At 40.7% G+C, this 22,405-nt stretch overlaps 1 protein-coding gene across 1 annotated transcript in view; it reads right to left on the bottom strand.

Annotated features, from left to right (window-relative positions):
* Positions 1-14,511, bottom strand: part of LOC139760129 (lachesin-like) — a 79,435-nt gene extending 64,924 nt beyond the window's left edge. Inside the window, exon 1 of the mRNA XM_071683013.1 lies at positions 14,111-14,511. Within this exon, the coding sequence (XP_071539114.1) occupies positions 14,111-14,168 (58 nt within the window). The 5' untranslated portion in view covers positions 14,169-14,511. The remainder of the gene's footprint in view (positions 1-14,110) is intronic.
* Between the last annotated feature and the right edge of the window lie 7,894 nt (positions 14,512-22,405).

The following is a 22,405-nucleotide window of genomic DNA, read 5'->3' as shown; positions in this document are numbered from 1 at the left end:
GTATCTTAGGACTGAAGAGTCTTACGATTTAATCCTATGAAAAGAGACAGTTTTTTAAGACAGCGAATCATTGTAAATGAATATCTATATTTCTTTGTTTTTTGATTATTCACAGAAGGGCACAAACACAAACACACGCTTGTTTTGTGTACTGATTCGCATTGTTGACCATGATTCACTCACTGGCTCGCCCTGTTTCGAATCCTGGGTGCGACAGACGGTCTACAGACAACCATGCCGTTCATCCTCCCTGAGGCTGGCTGAGGGATGAGTACTGTCTGAAGAGATTTGTGTGTGTGTGTGTGTGTGTGTGTGTGTGTGTGTGTGTGTGTGTGTGTGTGTACAGGAGTGAAGACATGGTATATATATATATATATACAAGGTTAGGAGACGGGCCTAACAGGAGTGTAAAACTCTCTCCCTGTAACACAACAAATAGTGATCACTCACACACACACACACACACACACAGTCATATAGAGATACGTCCGTGCAACAGAAGCTCATACAAATCAAAAACATTAAGTGTGGGCCCCTGTCTTGAACCATATATGTTTGACTAACTATCTATTTTGCCTCTCGTTAGGTAAAGAACTATCTAATGATGTTGTTGGTAATGAGTGCGACAGGGTTGTCCTTGTAGTGGTCTGAACAAGCTCGGGTAAGTGGGTACAGTGTGGGTTTTGGCGATGAACTGAAACCCAAGGACGAAGGATGCTTGGTAGCGAGAGGTGATGGTGGCGGGGTTGGCTCAGCATTTTCACCCCGGCCCAAACAATCGTATAAATATCACTTTGCCCATTTTCTGTTCCCCATAATAATTGATATCTCAAGACGAATTCTAGGTCTCTGTCCTATCCATTATAAATATGTTTACAAATACGCATTACTTACAGCTGGAGAAGCATTTTATTTTTCTTAGCGTAACATTAGCCGAAGAAATTCGCCTGCCACGTTTACCATAACATGTACATATACACATATATATGATACGTATCATCCGTAAAAAAAATGAAAACTTGCAAAAATGAAACTGAAGAGTGGAAAAAAGAATACGGAGAGCGAAATATGTTCAATCTTTCATCCCCTTGGCCATGTTGCAACTTTATGAATATATAGTTTATTCTCACCAGCTTCCACTCGCCTCTGAGCACAAACAGGATTTATGTGCGAACGTTTCTCCCATGGATGCCCACAGCTGTTTTACCTGGTATAAACACTGGTTGCTCCACTGTCCCTGGACAATAATGTCAGATCCATGGCTCAAAGATTTAGACAAACGACCTGCCATCTGGTGTAACGAAAAGGCCCTATCATATTATAGCTGTAGGATTTCGAAAATGCCTAGCTGGTATATGTACGTATAGAAATATATATATATATATATATATATATATATATATATATATATATATATATGTATATATATATATATATATATAATATATATATATATATATATATATATATATATATAATATATTTTATATATATATATATATATTATATATAATATATATATATAACATAGGGTGTGTGGTACAGATGCTGTGGTGGTGATGGTAGGGTGTGTGGTACAGATGCTGTGGTGGTGATGGTAGGGTGTGTGGTACAGATGCTGTGGTGGTGATGGTAGGGTGTGTGGTACAGATGCTGTGGTGGTGATGGTAGGGTGTGTGGTACAGATGCTGTGGTGGTGATGGTAGGGTGTGTGGTACAGATGCTGTGGTGGTGATGGTAGGGTGTGTGGTACAGATGCTGTGGTGGTGATGGTAGGGTGTGTGGTACAGATGCTGTGGTGGTGATGGTAGGGTGTGTGGTACAGATGCTGTGGTGGTGATGGTAGGGTGTGTGGTACAGATGCTGTGGTGGTGATGGTAGGGTGTGTGGTACAGATGCTGTGGTGGTGATGGTAGGGTGTGTGGTACAGATGCTGTGGTGGTGATGGTAGGGTGTGTGGTACAGATGCTGTGGTGGTGATGGTAGGGTGTGTGGTACAGATGCTGTGGTGGTGATGGTAGGGTGTGTGGTACAGATGCTGTGGTGGTGATGGTAGGGTGTGTGGTACAGATGCTGTGGTGGTGATGGTAGGGTGTGTGGTACAGATGCTGTGGTGGTGATGGTAGGGTGTGTGGTACAGATGCTGTGGTGGTGATGGTAGGGTGTGTGGTACAGATGCTGTGGTGGTGATGGTAGGGTGTGTGGTACAGATGCTGTGGTGGTGATGGTAGGGTGTGTGGTACAGATGCTGTGGTGGTGATGGTAGGGTGTGTGGTACAGATGCTGTGGTGGTGATGGTAGGGTGTGTGGTACAGATGCTGTGGTGGTGATGGTAGGGTGTGTGGTACAGATGCTGTGGTGGTGATGGTAGGGTGTGTGGTACAGATGCTGTGGTGGTGATGGTAGGGTGTGTGGTACAGATGCTGTGGTGGTGATGGTAGGGTGTGTGGTACAGATGCTGTGGTGGTGATGGTAGGGTGTGTGGTACAGATGCTGTGGTGGTGATGGTAGGGTGTGTGGTACAGATGCTGTGGTGGTGATGGTAGGGTGTGTGGTACAGATGCTGTGGTGGTGATGGTAGGGTGTGTGGTACAGATGCTGTGGTGGTGATGGTAGGGTGTGTGGTACAGATGCTGTGGTGGTGATGGTAGGGTGTGTGGTACAGATGCTGTGGTGGTGATGGTAGGGTGTGTGGTACAGATGCTGTGGTGGTGATGGTAGGGTGTGTGGTACAGATGCTGTGGTGGTGATGGTAGGGTGTGTGGTACAGATGCTGTGGTGGTGATGGTAGGGTGTGTGGTACAGATGCTGTGGTGGTGATGGTAGGGTGTGTGGTACAGATGCTGTGGTGGTGATGGTAGGGTGTGTGGTACAGATGCTGTGGTGGTGATGGTAGGGTGTGTGGTACAGATGCTGTGGTGGTGATGGTAGGGTGTGTGGTACAGATGCTGTGGTGGTGATGGTAGGGTGTGTGGTACAGATGCTGTGGTGGTGATGGTAGGGTGTGTGGTACAGATGCTGTGGTGGTGATGGTAGGGTGTGTGGTACAGATGCTGTGGTGGTGATGGTAGGGTGTGTGGTACAGATGCTGTGGTGGTGATGGTAGGGTGTGTGGTACAGATGCTGTGGTGGTGATGGTAGGGTGTGTGGTACAGATGCTGTGGTGGTGATGGTAGGGTGTGTGGTACAGATGCTGTGGTGGTGATGGTAGGGTGTGTGGTACAGATGCTGTGGTGGTGATGGTAGGGTGTGTGGTACAGATGCTGTGGTGGTGATGGTAGGGTGTGTGGTACAGATGCTGTGGTGGTGATGGTAGGGTGTGTGGTACAGATGCTGTGGTGGTGATGGTAGGGTGTGTGGTACAGATGCTGTGGTGGTGATGGTAGGGTGTGTGGTACAGATGCTGTGGTGGTGATGGTAGGGTGTGTGGTACAGATGCTGTGGTGGTGATGGTAGGGTGTGTGGTACAGATGCTGTGGTGGTGATGGTAGGGTGTGTGGTACAGATGCTGTGGTGGTGATGGTAGGGTGTGTGGTACAGATGCTGTGGTGGTGATGGTAGGGTGTGTGGTACAGATGCTGTGGTGGTGATGGTAGGGTGTGTGGTACAGATGCTGTGGTGGTGATGGTAGGGTGTGTGGTACAGATGCTGTGGTGGTGATGGTAGGGTGTGTGGTACAGATGCTGTGGTGGTGATGGTAGGGTGTGTGGTACAGATGCTGTGGTGGTGATGGTAGGGTGTGTGGTACAGATGCTGTGGTGGTGATGGTAGGGTGTGTGGTACAGATGCTGTGGTGGTGATGGTAGGGTGTGTGGTACAGATGCTGTGGTGGTGATGGTAGGGTGTGTGGTACAGATGCTGTGGTGGTGATGGTAGGGTGTGTGGTACAGATGCTGTGGTGGTGATGGTAGGGTGTGTGGTACAGATGCTGTGGTGGTGATGGTAGGGTGTGTGGTACAGATGCTGTGGTGGTGATGGTAGGGTGTGTGGTACAGATGCTGTGGTGGTGATGGTAGGGTGTGTGGTACAGATGCTGTGGTGGTGATGGTAGGGTGTGTGGTACAGATGCTGTGGTGGTGATGGTAGGGTGTGTGGTACAGATGCTGTGGTGGTGATGGTAGGGTGTGTGGTACAGATGCTGTGGTGGTGATGGTAGGGTGTGTGGTACAGATGCTGTGGTGGTGATGGTAGGGTGTGTGGTACAGATGCTGTGGTGGTGATGGTAGGGTGTGTGGTACAGATGCTGTGGTGGTGATGGTAGGGTGTGTGGTACAAATGCTGTGGTGGTGATGGTAGGGTGTGTGGTACAGATGCTGTGGTGGTGATGGTAGGGTGTGTGGTACTGATGCTGTGGTGGTGATGGTAGTGTGTGTGGTACTAATGTGGTGGTGGTAGCGGTGGTGTGAGGAGAGTATTTCACCCAAACTTTCCCTCACACAGCTCAGATAAGCTTCGGGAACTTGAATAGATACGCTTTTTTTGTGCCAGCGTTTCGGAAGGTCTTTTCTCATTTTGAAACCTTAAAAAGAATTTAAAACACGTTCTTCTACAGAAGCATCAGAGGTCGAATGCCATCCTCTATGTCTAATATTCATGTAACCACGGAGATGAGAATATATATATATATATATATATATATATATATATATATATATATATATATATATATATATATATATATATATATATATATATATGTATATATATATATATATATATATATATATATATATATATATATATATATGAAACATGTATCATATAAAGTACATACACGATTCACAAGACCGAGAACGTGGGAAAAATGACACTAAATAGGTAATAATATATTTGGAAATAAACAAAACACATTGCGTATGACGGGCTATCCATATGACAAATCTATCTCTCTGTGTTCCTATTTTCTATACCACTCCCCAGACACAAGAAAGCCATCTTGGCTTATCTTGAAGGTGCAAAAAGGAAGGAGGGTGGTACTAGAAGGCAAAACAATGCTCCTAATCTTGTATACTCTTCAGCAAACAAAAGAGGGTCGACATCAGTATACTTACCATTCATATTGCACGATTCTGCACCTCTATAACTAAAAGACACAGGAGAATCATAGCCTTATGGCTATACCTTCCCTCAGAGAGTGATAACCCTTGCGATCTGCTTATCGCCGCGAGCTGGACAACAGCGGGAGGAGGACGCGTAAAGCCGCATTGGTGATGTATGCATTTGCCCTTGCCAATATATATGATGCAACACACCGCTCGCACCTGCTCAGGCGGATAAATCATGGGGGGGATTTTCTATTTTTCCCAGCGATGGGTTCGCTGAAGTATGCAAGCGTTTAATGATGGAGAATTATGAATATATTTTGTGTCTGAGATTTGTCGAATTCATGACCCGAATGTAGGATGATTTATGTGCATTCGTATACCTACACACACACACACACACACACACACACATATACACACACACACACACACACACACACACACACACACACACATACACATATGTATGTACACATATACCGTGTTATGTGTTTGAATACTACAATATTCTGCTCTAATGATATGATTCAGCTACTTCTTGGCTTAATTCCACCGAGTAGTATACTTGAAGCACCTCAGCTCAATAATACAAGGCAGTGGTGTCATTTCGCACTTGTTCTGAGATTCTCAGCGAAAATAAGACATTTGATGCAGGAGGAAATGACTGCCAACCCCACACCCTCGTCACACTTCTCAGGAGAAAGAGGTCGAACACCCTTCCTCTTTTCTCATCGATCTGGAACAACTTATCAGACATCCTGCTCGTGTCCCCGATCAGCAGAATCAGATTTCCAACACCATCCCATTTTCCATCTTGAACCTCTGCCACTATCGCAAGACAGTCTTATCTGAACTGGGGGATCTTCATATCAGTCCTGTAGCTAGCACCTCTGTTTGGACGGCTTCTGTATCCCACTCCCAATACCCACTATGGCCTTTCCTGATAAATGAGTGAGTAATTTACAAATTTCTCCTTCGAAAGTCCCAGAGTTGACTATATCTTCTCGTATGATGTTTCTCGCTGTTTTTCAAAGCATCACAGACGTCATTCCAACACGTATTGGACAACACAGATCCATTTGTGGTAGAAAGACTGTGTCACTTTCAAACCCATTGCTTCATAACTTTGCTTCGAGCATCATACGGACCAGGGCCGGTTGTAGCTTCTATGAAAATCCTCTGCATTATCAGACTCCTCCGTAGCCTTCATTTACGCCAGTAATCGCTGCGAATCTACTGTTCTATATGGTCAAAAATGCCTTCATGTGAAGGAAGTGTGCTAACCTTTCTCTCCTCTTTTCTCGGTAATAAATCTTTCTGGTCCTTATCTAAGATTATCTCCCACAGCCTTTACGAATCGACCTCTCCTCCTTTTTTTTTTCATGATACGGGATGAGTCTATATTTGTCTCCCTAAACGGTAATGCCACACTCTTTGGATATTTCATATCCGTTTTGATATAATATGGACTACTCTGTCATCCGTTGTCCTCCAGACTTACCTTTCATTTACCCTGAGGACAGCATTATATTCCCATGACACTTAGGCTAAAGAGGACTCAAGTCTACTGCGGAAAATAAAGCATACAGATCTGATACTACCTTCCTTTATGTCCTCAAAAAACGTACCTCCTAGATTTCACCTGTGCTTGCTCGTCTATTTAGCCTCTCAATCTAAACGAGGAAGTTCAAGCTAATCCTTTTTGGCTATTATTATACATTTTCCTGTACTTCAACCTGTTCTCAGTCCTCAGCTTCTCAAGTACTTTAAGTTTCGTAGGCATTTTCTTCTCCGATCACCAGCATAGCTCCAGCAGGATTCGATCTAATGTAAGGACATATCGTTCCAGTTTTACCCGTATCTGATCCACTTCCATAAGGGATTTCTGTGAATTTCAGGTCGTGGTCCTTGAATTCCACTTGGCATAAGTCTCGGATTTCAGAACTTCCATCTCTTGGCTTTCGCTTTTGTTCTGCAAACTAATTTCCTATTTTCTTTTCAATCATTCGACTTGGTGTTCCTCATGGCTATCTTCTGTCTCCTTACTTTTCTTCGACGATAGTTATCACGCAGCCTATAATCCTCTTTCCTGTGATGATCATTCAACTCTTTTCTCTTCCACCAATTTCATATGCCAACACTTCTCACATAGACCCTCTATTTTCGCCTCACTTTCACTCACCTCGCTATTGGATATCCATGGCTTCTCACTCATACAATCTGGTCAGATTCAATGCTTCCACGACTATAATTTCTCCTGCTTCCTTAAATAAAACTCCTCTTGAATTTCATACTTCCTATGGATATTCATCCATCTCATCCCTGGATTTTGTTATTATGATTGATATAAATTTAGTTTTCAATCGCACAGGAAACTCCACTAACGAAGCTTAATATACGTATCAAAAATAACTAGGAAATTTGATCGTATAAAGAATGTACTATTTTTCATGGCAGATACTTAAGTTATACTGAAAGTTGTGTTCTGTATATACGACAGCTCACACGTTTAGAGGAACTGTATCTTCAAAATCGCTTATGACATACATTAGTGAAAACCAGAGTTCCATTCTATACGTATCAACTCTCATTCCAACCTGCGCCCTTTTCTCTTCGCTCTGATGAGAGTTCTCTCTCTCTCTCTCTCTCTCTCTCTCTCTCTCTCTCTCTCTCTCTCTCTCTCTCTCTCTCTCTCTCTCTCTCTCTCTCTCTCTCTCTCTCTCTCTCTCTCCTCCACCCTTACGGGTATTATTACTTCGTCATCTGCGCTCTCCCGGAGCTGGCCGCTTGCGTGCCCCCTGAGCTGGCTCCGTCACGCCATCGTCCTACAAGCCGCTGCCTGCGTCCCACAGATATGGCGTGTCAGTACTGCCAGTGCGAGGGGGGGGTGTGGTTGACTGATCTGGTGTCAGTTTGTTCCACCTGCACAGGTCAGAACTGAGCGAGTCTTTACCACCGTCCGTGCTCACCCCTCCTGCAACATGCCTTCCATTAAGAGAGACAGACACACCATCACTAAAAGAATGACTGATTGTCTTTTTTCCCTCGAGAGTGAGCGACCTAAAATATATATATATGTATATATATATATACATATATATATATATATATATATATATATATATATATATATATATATATATATATATATATATATATATATATATATATATATATATATATATATATGCATTATGATGTATATGATTCAAAATAACTAAGGGAAGTGCATAAGATTTAGGAAATGATTAATAATTCAACTATTAGATCTTCCGGAGCGTGGAAATTAAAATATCAGATGAAAATATAACTCTTTATCAGTTGTTTTCCGGAGGAAAGGCAAATAAAAAGGAAAAGAAAATGGAAATTTCGTTGTAGGAAAACGGAGTTTTGGTTGGTTGGTTGGTCAGATGAACGCGATCGAGAACTCCCTTGAGTCTCGTTCAACAATTTTATATATTTTTGGGTTCGTGTCGCAGAGGTCGATGGCTCACATTAACCTCGTTTAATATCTGTAGGTATTTCTCGTTTTCCTAACCTCTGTGAAATTCCCTTTGACAGAATCCTAATAATATCAGTTGTTCAGTGTATTTCTCCAGTGTTTCTACTTCTTTTCCATGTCAGTCTGTCCTCTGTTTAGTCCAACCACTAACGCCAGTGGACCCACCACCACTGCGGCAGCAGTGGAAACTGAACTAGAATAAATATTCAAAATTTGTGGACAAGCTAACATTCGGTGCACCAGCTGGGGGATGAGAACTTAGTGATACACAAATGTAGGCTCCCTTCGCCCCCGAAAAAAAGGAGTTAAAAGTATTTTTGTAGGTTTGGGTGATAGATGGGATTTAGGGTTTGAAGAGGAACGGAACATGAGGGGATAGAATGAGTTTGCAGTCAAGCAAGGGTGTGTTGATTGCATTCATTAAGTAGAAAATTAGTAATCTTAGTGAGTTCAGGAATCTAATGGTGGATTCCAGCAAGAGGATAGATGCAAGTCCAGTCCACTGCATTCGTGTTGGCTCAAGACGAGGAATTTCAGGGTCAGAAAGTTATAAGCCCGTGTTGAGGACAGTTGTCAGTTGGAATCTAGTTCGAGAAAGAGAAATGTCGATCAAGAGTATCTGAATCTCTCGGGGATTATGTGTTTAACCATAAAGTTCCTTAGTTGTCGCAAATGGATATGAAGTTGACTACATACGTAATAGGTCAACTATGTGAAAATAAAGTCTACATCCCCAGCAAAAGTTAAACTATAAAGGTATGATTCTCAAGAACCATCTGTTCAGGAATTCTAAATTCTGAGGCAATAGATTTCCCAATTTCATCATTGATTCCCAGCATGTAAATGAAGTATCCTTATATGCAAATATAGCAGGATAAACTAAATAATTATAACTGCTATGTATTTCTTTTTCCCATTATAGTGTGATGATTATACTGCATCATATAGTAACGGAAAGGAAACCATTCGAAGATCTGTGTATCTTCCTTGTATTCTTCATTTTCCATTTCAGGTTACTACATTAAGTGATATAGTGGATGTTTGTGTTCTTTTATTGGTAAGGCTCCCATTTTTGGCAGACGTTGATACCAAGGACTTACATAAAAAAGAGGAGGCTAAAGAAACAGATGAAAATGTGAAGAACACTCTGAAGAACAGACAATGAGGGAAAGCGCAAAGACAAAGTGAACATTGCTAAGAAATGATATTAAGTTCAGCCCGGTAGCTAAGTTTTAAGGGGAATGAAAGTAAGACCAGAAGTCCTGATACTGAGGGTGTAAGATGGCTAAGGGCATCTCCTCACCACTATACGTCAGGAGCGTAGTGCTTCCCAAGGGTGGGTGGCTGCTGTCTACAGCCTATACTGTCTGATGTGTGTGTGTGTGTGTGTGTGTGTGTGTGTGTGTGTGTGTGTGTGTGTGTGTGTGTCTTTGCTCTTTAGAAGGAATTATAATTTTGATATGTTGTCTAATTCCTCACATCAATTACAAAGATGCCGGTCACATACAAAGTGAATATGAAATTGTCATATTATCCAGCCACTGAAAACTCCCCCACCAACTGGAGTTGTGAGGTAGGGATACGAATGAGAGAGAGATCGCCAAGCCACAACACAAAGCGAATAATCATGCGAATACAACGACCGCCCCAGGAAAAGAAAAACCACATCCTTGTCTCCTTCCCATAGAGAAGACTGATGCAGAACGAGGACACAGACTAGACTAGTAGAAAAAATTCAAAGGACCTTCACTTGATATTTCTAGTACTTGGAGGTGGCTATTCAGTAGAGTTAGGAAGGGTGAATGCAACGCGAGTTTCAATTGACTTTCCACACTTTTGTTCGCCACGGGTTTCACTCGTTTTTTTCCCCCCTTCCACGCCTATAAGTTGAATCTAATTATCATCTTTCTTAATAAGACTGCCAACTCCTCAAGGAAAACTTTTCTCTCTCAAAATTTCCCCATTGTTTTATTCGTAACTTTGGCGTGAAGGGAAAAAAAGAAAGTATTATTTTTTTTTCTTCTTCTTTCGACTAAATACAGAGACTTTTGAGAACTCTGGCGAGCGTTGGACTCTCAAGGGGCTTCAGGGAAATAAGGATCTTTCATGTCTATTATTTTCCTGATTGATTCAACACCCATTTCATCTTACTCTCCTACCAAACGAACGATTGATGTCTCAAGCCCACAATAAGAAGATATAATTGCGATATATATATATATATATATATATATATATATATATATATATATATATATATATATATATATATATATATATATATATATATATATATATATATATATATATATATATATATATATATATATATATATATATATATATATATATATATATATATATATATATATATATATATATATATATATATATATATATATATATATATATATATTCGTATAATGAGGAAGGGAAAAAGTGAGAAGCGAAAACCAAAGATAATTCGAGTCAGTGGTAGACTTGCATTCCCTAAAGGGGTATAAACATTCTCACATCTCTCCCCAGACGCCATGTAGACTTATGGAAGGTCTGTCAGCCTTTGGCCTCACCGTCAATCTTCGCCACCCGTTCTTATCCTCGTACTCTCTGTTTTCTAAAACTTCCTCCACTGTCGTCCCTCTTCTTTCAAGCGGGTTCTCTTGAACCCCTTGATCCACCTCAGTCTTAGGGCATCCTGATGGATGTCTTCAACGGTTTTCTTTGTTTTTTTTCAGACTTGTGATCCAAATCCGTCTGTATCATCACGCTGGTTCCTCATCTGCTTGATCGTGGGCCTCACGTAGCCACAATGGCTTGCTGGGTTGAGTATCCTGGTGTCTCGGGGTTGCTAACCAGTGCCTTCTAGTTGCTTATATCCTCCCTCCCATCCACATCCCCATTATGATAACGGAACCTCTCTCTCTCTCTCTCTCTCTCTCTCTCTCTCTCTCTCTCTCTCTCTCTCTCTCTCTCTCTCTCTCTCTCTCTCTCTCTCTCTCTCTCTCTCTCTCTCTCTCTCTCTCTCTCTCTCTCTCCCCATTTCGGTAACGGGACTCGCTCACTCACTCCCTCCCCACCTAATGGAATCCCAAACAGACGTTCTATTGGAACTAAGCTGCTAAACCTACTGCGAGCTTGCAGGGTCTCTTGTCCTGGTAGGTTAAGGCCTCAAGACCGTGGCAGAGTCGGGGAAACTATGATTCGTGGTGAGGTAGAAGGATGGCGAGGAGATGAGTGGCAAGATAGAAACAAGTATGAGGAACGTAGGTACATACGGATTAAATGCATAGTAGCTTAGTTCTAGTTGACACGTAAGGTGTAAGATGATGCTATGCATCTCATCTACACACACACACACACACACACACATACACACACACGAACATACTTGCATACACTGGAGTAGAGACAAAGGACACGTATACAAAGTTAAGAAACTGGGCAACACGAGGGTACAAAGCTATTTATGAACACACCGCGAGAATCGAACCCTAGTCCATCTGTGTGGCAGCCAGGTAGACTCCTTCCCTAAGGCCACGACGAGCCTAAAGCAGCATCTCCTTCGTAACAATTGTATGATTCACGGATCTGGTGATGCCTCGTGTATCTTCACGAGACGGGAACACTGCCCCTCACGACCTGGACGAGGGAGAAAGGTTTTTTTTAATCGACTCACAATCCACTACGGCAACGGCTGCCACACAGATGGACAGGGGTTCGATCGTCGGAGTGTGGTGGTAAATGGTACGTATCACATATCATGTGTATATACATTACAAGTATATATATATATATATATATATATATATATATATATAATCTTTTTTCATAGTTTCCTGTATCTCATGCTAGGGAGTAGCGCCATGAACAGACGAAAAAAGCTTGCATTCACTGATATCCATTTTCTAGCTGTCATGCGCAATTCGCCGGACAAACAAAGAAACGGGTAAGTAAGTAGTACAAATGCGAGTATATATACCCTGAAAATATATATTCGTATAGGAAAAGTACTTCTGTCATTTGCTCTTTGGAGCCGAAGTCTGAAACAAGTTTGGAGATTATTAGTAGCAATAAAAGAGAAAGTTTTGCATGGTGCACGTTTCTTATAATCTATAAAGAATACATCGAGCACTTACCATTCAACTGACTTGTACAGCGTTCACATAGACACACATAGATCATCATATATATATATATATATATATATATATATACATATATATATATATATATATATATATATTGATACGCGTGGTATCAGTACAGCATTCTACCCCACGTTAATAAATCCTTTAAGTAGTTAAGCACTGTGTTTCCCAGCAGTTCAATTAAACATGGTAGGAATTTCTCGCACAATACAAAGCGAGTGAGCTCCCTTCCTCTCACTCACTCACTCACTCTCTCGCTCTCGAGAAACTTTTAAAAGTACTTCTGAACAACTCAAGAGCACAGAGGTCTTTCATGTGTCGAGAAGCAGGGACTAGGTGATTACCAACTCCGTCGCAACGAAGTGCTTAACGAAACTATTTTTGTTCTGTCGTCGAGGCAGACTCATGAACACGTTCAAAGACTTGAAAACTTCCACATAGACGGTCTGAAGTGTTCAAAAGACTTCACATAGACACTTTGGTATGATGAAAAACCTTGAGGATGAATTGGCAAACGCCAAACTTTCTCAAAGACTCTTGGAAAAGTTTGTCTATTGCACACAGATGCCCTAACGATTCCAAAATTTTCACCTGAAGACTTTCGAAAGTTTAGAGATTTCACACAGATGCTCTGAGAAATTCAAAATCTTCACATAAATACTTTGGAATACTTGGAAACATCTTAGACACAATGGAAGACCAAACACTCTCACATAAACCCTTTGAAAGACTCGTGTCATTGACACATATACTTTGAAAGGCGCCAAACTTTCACTTTGACTCTTTGAAAGATTCATCTCTATGACACAGACACTTTGAAAGGCTCAAAACGTCTGTATAAACACTTTGGAAGGCAAAAAGAATATTGGAAACTTCATGATATTCACATAGGCACATTGCAATGCTCATAACATCGAAGAGCAAAACTTTCACACAGACAATTTGGAAAGCACCAAACTTTCACATAGACAATTTTGGAAGCACAAAATTACAGTGACACTTCAGAATATTAGAAGTTTACTCTAAAACTTTCAAAGTAGTATTTTGGAAAGCATAAAGCATATATAGAGAAACTTCGTAATGCACAAGACCTTTACATAGACACATTAGAGAAAAAAAAAACTTTCACATACATAATTCAAAGGGCTCAAAAACCTCCAAATGAAAATTTTAGAAAGCTCAAAACTTTTACATTTATACTTCAGAAAGATCAAAACTTTCACATGAATATTTTAGAAGGCTTAAAACATTTATATTGATACTTGAGAAAGCTCAAAACGTTTACATAAATACTTTAGAAAATTCAAAACGTTTACATGTATACTTCAAAAGGCATCGAAACGTTTACAGAAATACTCAAGAAGGTACAAAACTATTTCCATGAATAGTTTGGAAGGCTCAAAACATTCACATACCTTGTGGAGTGAGGAGCAGAAGCGTGAGGAGAGTCATGCAAAAGGGAGTCTCCATCATCACGCCTCTGGAAACGCGTGACGCCCGTCCACCAAGCTTGAGGGAGAGGTCCTTCCAAGTACTGTACAACAGAGGGATGTTAAAGTCCACGTCTTCCTCAAGTCACTGAACTGCTCTCCTGTTTTCAGCACCGGACCATCGATGGAGTCCAATCTCTGGTCATTCAAAGGACTTTATGGTTTTCGTACATCAATATAGACACACACACACACCCACAGAGGTCTTTGTCTTAGGATATTAGTGGCTATATTTTTTTTGAGGTGTATTCAAGTTTTGGTCCGGAGAATTCAGAACTGTTCAGGTCATGTAAGTGTTTCCTTTCATGGTGAGGTCTTCACCACTTTAATCCTGTGGATATTAAATGTTATATTTGCGTAAAGCCGTTGCGTATAAAAAAAGAATATATATATATATATATATATATATATATATATATATATATATATATATATATATATATATATATATATATATATATATATATGATTTAAAATCATGTGGTTCCATACATATTCTTTATTCCAGCTTTAGTGGTGTCGTATACTGTTTTATCCATTACCACTGAGCTGCTGTAACTAAACCTGGCTCATAATGGACCCAGTTAAATGCAATGGGCAGATATGCAGCAGAGTGCTTAACTGGGTAGCCCAATTGCCCTTGACCAATTGATGCAGTTCACTGATAATGGAGTCCTGGTGTTATCTATGGCCTCTTACCAGAGGCTCTTGATGTGCCCAAGGATGATCCGATTCCATCATCAAGGGTATGTGGACTCTAATGCTTGGAAAAGTTCTTTGACGGGAATGGTTTCCCAGTGATGTAGCCTTCCCTTGCCCGTGGTGTAACCTCGAGCAGAAGGAGGCCAGTAACACCTACACACACACACACCCACACACACACACACACACACACACCTGGGAGTAGGTTTTCTTTAATGCACAGAGAATTGAATACGACAACATATCTAGCGTTATTAATCTTTTTTCTTATGTTATCTAATGCTCTCATTACTATTCTACCACTGGGTGAGTGCTCCAACCCCAGTTGTCCTTAGTTATCCCACGTATTACCGCTTTTATTTTTCCAACAGAAGGAACAGAGGAGGAGCCAAGTGAGGATTTTTCCCTCTAAGGTTCAGTCGTCTGTTCCTGACGCTACCTCGCTAAAGCAACAAAGGCGAACAAATATTTATTTCATTTTATATATATATATATATATATATATATATATATATATATATATATATATATATATATATATATATATATATATATATATATATATATATATATATATATATATATTCTTACGTGTGTGAACAAATTCTTTCTAAGCATATTGCATTCAATCGCCATTTCCCTTGCAAGGTTCGCCGTGAGACATAAGGTGGAAATTCATTTAGATACCAGAGGAAATTTCTCCTCTAAGGCATCTGACACTGGGGAATTTTCCCTCGTCTTTGTTATCTCTATACGAATAATATTAGCTTTTTTTCTTTCTCTTAGAGAGAGAGAGAGAGAGAAACAAGACGAGATGAATTCTAGTTATTTACATGAATTTATTCTACTAATTTGTGAGATCATATCTCTATTAATGATAATGTCTTCTGGCAAGTAACATAGTTTTTCCAGTAGTATTTTCAATGCTGTTTAGGATGATGTGAATTCATAAAGTCACTGAAAAAAATGTACAAAACATTCATCAAAGGATCTTGTATTTTTCTATTCTGTAGGGATGTCAGTGTAGTGTATAATTTCATTTTGAGGTATGTGGAGTTTTGTGTGTTGGAAGGGATGAATGCTGAAACGCTCGTTTACATCACCGTTGATTAAGGATCAACTCGTTAAACGTTAATTGAGGATCAACTCGTTAAGCGCTAGCATGCATAATCTATGATTACATATCTCATTAAACAATGGTATACATTATCTTTGATTGAAGATGAACTCACCAAACGATAGTAAGCACCATCCATGATTAAATATCACCTCATTAAACGCTGATGTACATTATCTCTGATCGAGGATCAAACCCGTTTAACGCTGGTATACATCATCTTTAATTAAAGGCAACTCGTTAAACATACGCATCATCTCCTGCAGCAAACGAAGGTTGGTCAGTGATACAGTAATGGATGTTACGCACCTTTCCAATCACAAGGTACAGGAAGGTACACCTGATGATAAAATTATATGTAATATTCATTGCCTTTCGGTACTTTGAGGTAGAAGAGTTTGTAGTATTTTCTGCCTCCAATTGGCTGTAAAGTAGAACAAGGTCTGTCGTAAAAAAAGTATCAACTGACTTGTATCTTTCAATCTAAAACCGTCACAGATGTAATGATTAATTCCAACGCTATCATTCTTTATCAGTGTTATCAATTACCTAAAAGGTCTATCTCTTATCTTGCTTTATAACGTTAGTTTTTAGGGGGGAAAAAATAGATTCATCCAGATAAGATATTCATAAGGAGATAATAATGTCAGATTCATATTTATCTTTTATTGATACGAAGACTATAACATAGAGAGCGTACCCTGTTATCTGTGCATTTCACACCTATATCTTCACCTACCGTTCTTTGACCTCCTGCTGGTAGCATGTACGCACCTCATACTGTGGTCAGTGATTATCAAACTAACCAATATGACATCAGTGCTGATCCGTGATCAAATACGAACCACATCCAGGTACTCAAATTATTATTATCATCTTTTTATTTTCCACTTGTGATATTTAGTGAGCCTTGAGGATTTGTGAGTCACTCACAACTTTTCTCAAAGTATCGCCTGCCATATCTCTTCCCAGATGTATATCATCATAGGTTTTGGTGATGACTGAAATACAAGTAAGGTTTTTCAATATTCATAATTAGGTAAAAGTTTTCCTATGTTCTGCATGATCTTCATTTAGATTTTTAGATTTTTTTTTTTTGAAATAGGAATATGAATGTGATGATATAGTTACACGTGACAACATCACTCAAATCGCTCAGTTGATAAATTTTCATATGTTGGAAACGACCCGTTTTCTGCATATATGCCGAACGGTACATATTCCTCTATCTTTTTGCATGTTAGTTTAACACAATAAGGACAAAAGTAATATTCGTTAGTGTTGGTAATGAAGCTGTTGGTTAGGGCTTTATATACATATATTTTATATATATATATGCAGGTATACATATAGATATATCGGTTCGTCCTGTCCATCAAAGCCAAACTTGGGTGACAGTGGTTGCAAGTTCCCTTCATACACACACACACACACCGCCCCAAGCCTGAGCCGGCACACACACACGTCCGACGCTCACCACAGCTGTACTGCTACTGACTCAACTCTCCCTCCTCACGCTCTCTCTCTCTCTCTCTCTCTCTCTCTCTCTCTCTCTCTCTCTCTCTCTCTCTCTCTCTCTCTCTCTCCCGTTCCCCTAACCTGGTCCACCACCCACCTACCCCATCGCTACCACCACCACCACCACCACTGCTGGTGGTTCCTGCCCTTCGGGACTTCTTCGTGTTGCCGAAGGAAGAGGTGGTGGTCGAGAACTCCCATACCCATCTGTCTACTTACCTGGCTACTCCGAGGGCCGTCGAGACCAAGAGGTGCTTCCACCTGCTGACCCAACAGAGGGAGGAGCTCGCCTCACTCCACGAGGAGGCGACAGCCCTCGAAGGACAGACTCCACTGAAGGGGGAGATCGTTCGAGGAGTACTGACGTAGGGAATATGACAGTGAAGGATGGGTGAACCCGAGGCAAAACCAGAGGTGTGAGGAAAGAGCAAGGGAGGAAGACATTAAGAAAGAATTAAAGTAGTGAAAAGAGGCACACAGACGTGAGAGAGAGAGAGAGAGAGAGAGAGAGAGAGAGAGAGAGAGAGAGAGAGAGAGAGAGAGAGAGAGAGAGAGAGATGATAAAACACAGGGTAAATGGAAGAGGTGAAAGTGTGAGGAAAGATATTTTCTAGTGAGGCTTCTCCTCCCTGAGGAAATGTGTGGATAAACAAACGAGAAATATTTTTTTTTCCTTTTTTTAAGGGAAAGAGCAATGCGCCTGAAAGTGTGCTAGCTAGGAAAAATGTGCGTGAGGAAAATTGTGAGTCAGACATGGCGCAATAGGAATAATGAGAGGGAAGGGGAGGAAAAAAATAGAAAAAAAATCAGGAGAGAACAGTGTGAACGAAAAATGCAAGAGGTTAGTAATTGATCGGAGGGTGAGAGAGAGAGAGAGAGAGAGAGAGAGAGAGAGAGAGAGAGAGAGAGAGAGAGAGAGAGAGAGAGAGAGAGAGAGAGTACCTGACTACGATTATATCTACGACCAGATTTTTGCTATGATGGCAAGGGTGGTGCGTCTTGCTTGTTCAGTAATACCACCCCACCCCCCATCTCTGCAACCGAGCTCGTTAGATAATTAGATATCCTGAGTTCATCTAGGAGAGAGAGAGAGAGAGAGAGAGAGAGAGAGAGAGAGAGAGAGAGAGAGAGAGAGAGAGAGAGATGTGCGCGCCAATGGAAAGGAGTCGCATTATGATGGAGCAGCAAGTGTGACACTTTTGTTGTTCCCCAATGATAATGTCAAAGGGCATTGCATGGCACGGGTGTGTTCAGGGTATCGTATCAAATAATCCTTTAAATGATTAGTTTTACGGATTTCTCGTATGTATATCTTTATATATCTTCGTCTGATATCTCCTTAGTATATATATATGCAGCACTTGTCCCCGATTTGAGCATCTTAAATCTTCTTTGCCGAAAGGCGTTCATGATCACAATGTTATTCTTCATGCTCTTCATTTGCTGACATGTTTGTATTATCATATAACTCCCTCTCTGCATTATTGAGTTCAGGTACTCTGACCCTTTCCTGGTATTTCATGTGCTTCAGGACATCAATTGTATTTGATAATGTTTCTGTAATTTCCCAACCTTGTTATATGGAAAGATGGAGTGAAAAAGATTTTGTGTGATCGGGGCCTGAACATGCAGGAGGGTGAAAGGAGGGCAAGGAATAGAGTGAATTGGAGCGATGTGGTATACAGGGGTTGACGTGCTGTCAGTGGATTGAATCAAGGCATGTGAAGCGTCTGGGGTAAACCATGGAAAGCTGTGTAGGTATGTATATTTGCGTGTGTGGACGTGTGTATGTACATGTGTATGGGGGGGGGGGGGCCATTTCTTTCGTCTGTTTCCTTGCGCTACCTCGCAAATGCGGGAGACAGCGACAAAGTATAAAAAAAAAAAAAAAAAAAAAAAAATATATATATATATATATATATATATATATATATATATATATATATATATATATATATATATATATATATATATATATATATATATATATATATATATATATATATATATATATATATATATATATATATGTATATATATATTCTATCATGCCATTGTTAGTCATTCATTTATCATCATCTTTATCTTTCCATCGCTTGTTATGAAAGTTCTCATTATCATACCACGCATTATTTGTCCTGGAAAGAAATATGTATGAATCTTAAATTTACGTCTTTTCTTTCATGTTCCCTCCTGTGTTTTTGATATTTTTTGTTCTCTTTATACCCTTTCCTGTAGGGCCTTTTGAGGAAAACGAGAGCACATTTCTTAATCTTTCCAAGATTCATTGCTCTGACTTCTCCTCAGTACAGAGAAGAGACAGTGTGAACGAAGAACAGAGCATGAGGAACAGTAATGAAGAGGGGAGAGGGGAGTGTAAGGAGTCTATATACATAGAAGGATAATTCAGGGAAAACAAATATTGACGGAGGAACACCTTGTAGGAGGCGACAGGTAGACAATGAAGGAGACGAGGGCAATAAGAAGCAGTAATGGGGTTAAATCCTATAGAAGGTAACAGCTATAGAGAGACACTGTCAAGCCATTACCTTTGCGGATGAACAGTGAGAGAAGTGATTAATATTTGGGTGGAATTTATCAGGTCTAATCTTAAACGTATTCATGCTACTACTTTTAACCACTTTAATGGGAAAAACCATTCCATATATTGACAATCCTGTCGAAGAAAACGTTCCGCGACTCACTCTAGACAAAACGTTTTCTTCGGAGTCGAATTCACCATTAAGTAGCCTGTTAAATCAAGCCATCGAAGCCTTTTATAATTTCAAATACATGGATTAGATCGTCTATTAACCTTATTTTTTCTAAGTTAAATCGATTTAAGTCGTTTATTCGACTCTCATAAGATTTGTTTTTCAGTCCTGGGATTATCTTGGAAGCTCTCCTCTGTACTCTCTCCATTCTCTCTGTCTTACCTCAGAGAGTGTAACCAAAACAAAACACACTGTTCCAGCTGGTAACGCACCTCTGACTTGTACAGAGTAACGATGCTTTCCCTGTATTTAAATTCAATGGCCTAACCTATAAATCCAAGAGTTTTGTTCGACCTTTTTAACTGCTTCAGTGCACTGCTTACTTGGTTTTAGGTCACTAGACATTATTATGCCCCTGAGTCTTTTTCCTCATTTATCTTTTGCAATTCGAGAGAATTCATACCGTATCTTGCCTTTTCGTTGTTACTATTGATATGTAAAACTTTGCACTTATCGGCATTAAGATTCATTCACCACCAGTAAAGCCAGTAAATCAGTTTATTTGTATCCTTTTGAAGCTTCGAACATGTGCAATATCTAATGTAGATTTATTTCCATAGTATCGTCTGGGAATTCCGATATTGCACACTACAATATCAATATCAATGAGAACTGGTCCTCAGACTGATCCTTGTGGCACACCAGTTCTTACGTCAAGTCAGCTGGAGGCTTAGCCATTAATCACTCTTTGTTTACGTCTAGTCAATCCATTTCCTAATCCCCGAAGCACAACCCCACATATTCCACGTGATTTAACTTTTGTTTGGAACTTTTTACTAGAAACCTTTTCCGTAGAACTTTACGGTTCATCCTTTCTGGGTACGTGCACTTAAATCGAGTATATGCAAGGTATTTGTGATATCTAAACATTGATTTTTAACAAATGCAGGAATAGGTTCACTGAGTTCCCATTTGAGATTAATCTATATCAATCTACTCTTTCACGCAAGACCTCTCTCAGATAGGGTGATGTCAATACGTAACTCAGTGAAGGAAGCGAATTAAGACATTGGTATATACCTCAGTAAGGGGAAAGTATTGAGACGAGTGAGAGCATTAAGACCTGGGCATGTATCTCAGTAAAGAGCCTTGTTACGTGGATGTGTAACTCAGGAAAGGGAAAGCATTGAGACTATTCAGAGCATTGGGACCTGGGGCATGTAACTCCGTAAGAGAGCACTAGTGAAGACGTGGGTATGTAGCGCAGAAAGATATGAGCAATGAGACGTAGGCATGCTACTTAGCAGAGATGGAACAATGAGACGTATATGAGGAACTCGGTAGAAGAAGAAGAAGAAGAACACCAGCGTATCATAACTCGTTAAGGAAGGAGCAATGACACGTATGAATGCAAATCACGAAAGGATAAGCACTGGCATGATTGTATGTAGCTCAGAACAATAGGACGAATGTATAAAGGAAGGAATCTCATCAGAGAAAACATTATGAAATCTATAGACACACAAATGAAAACTTAAAGAGATCTGAATACTGAAGATTTGCACTTGAAAGGGAAACTCAAAGAACCTCCTACATTTGTTGACAGATTACGACGAAATATCACAAATACCATACATGGGTTTGATGTACGTAAGAGTTCTCAGAGAGCATTAACCAGTTCTGGATTATGAAATTTCACGATGCAGTAAACCACTAGATGTAGAAGTACATCATGGAGATCGAATGGAAAAGAGGGACCGAGTTTGGGGCTTGAGTTTCGTTGTCCTAGAACACTGGGGTAAACTTTCCTCTCGTTGAAATTCTTCTAAGGGAAGCAAGACAGATGGCTTATCAAGGCTGTGGCAATAGATAGGATGATAAGAGATAAGGAGCAAGAAAAGATAAAGTAAAAGGAGGACAATAAGGTAATTTGAATGATTAATAGCAAAGGCATAGAAAAATGAATAAGATGCAAGGGAAAAAACAGAATAGATATGGAAAAAATTTATTAGACGTGGGAAAAGTGAATGTGAGGGAAAAATATATAAGATGTGAGGCCAAAAAGAACTCGAGACTCATAGCATGTATGGATTGGGATACGTGTATGGCCTGGATTTGAGAGGATGATCAAGATGCGTATTTTCAGTGGATGGAGAAGTGAGATGTGTT

This window comes from Panulirus ornatus, chromosome 35, assembly GCF_036320965.1.
Source record: "Panulirus ornatus isolate Po-2019 chromosome 35, ASM3632096v1, whole genome shotgun sequence".
In the NCBI taxonomy this organism is placed as follows: Eukaryota; Metazoa; Arthropoda; class Malacostraca; order Decapoda; family Palinuridae; genus Panulirus; species Panulirus ornatus.
Note: the sequence above shows the minus strand (reverse complement) of the source record. Positions and strands in the feature narration are given on the sequence as shown.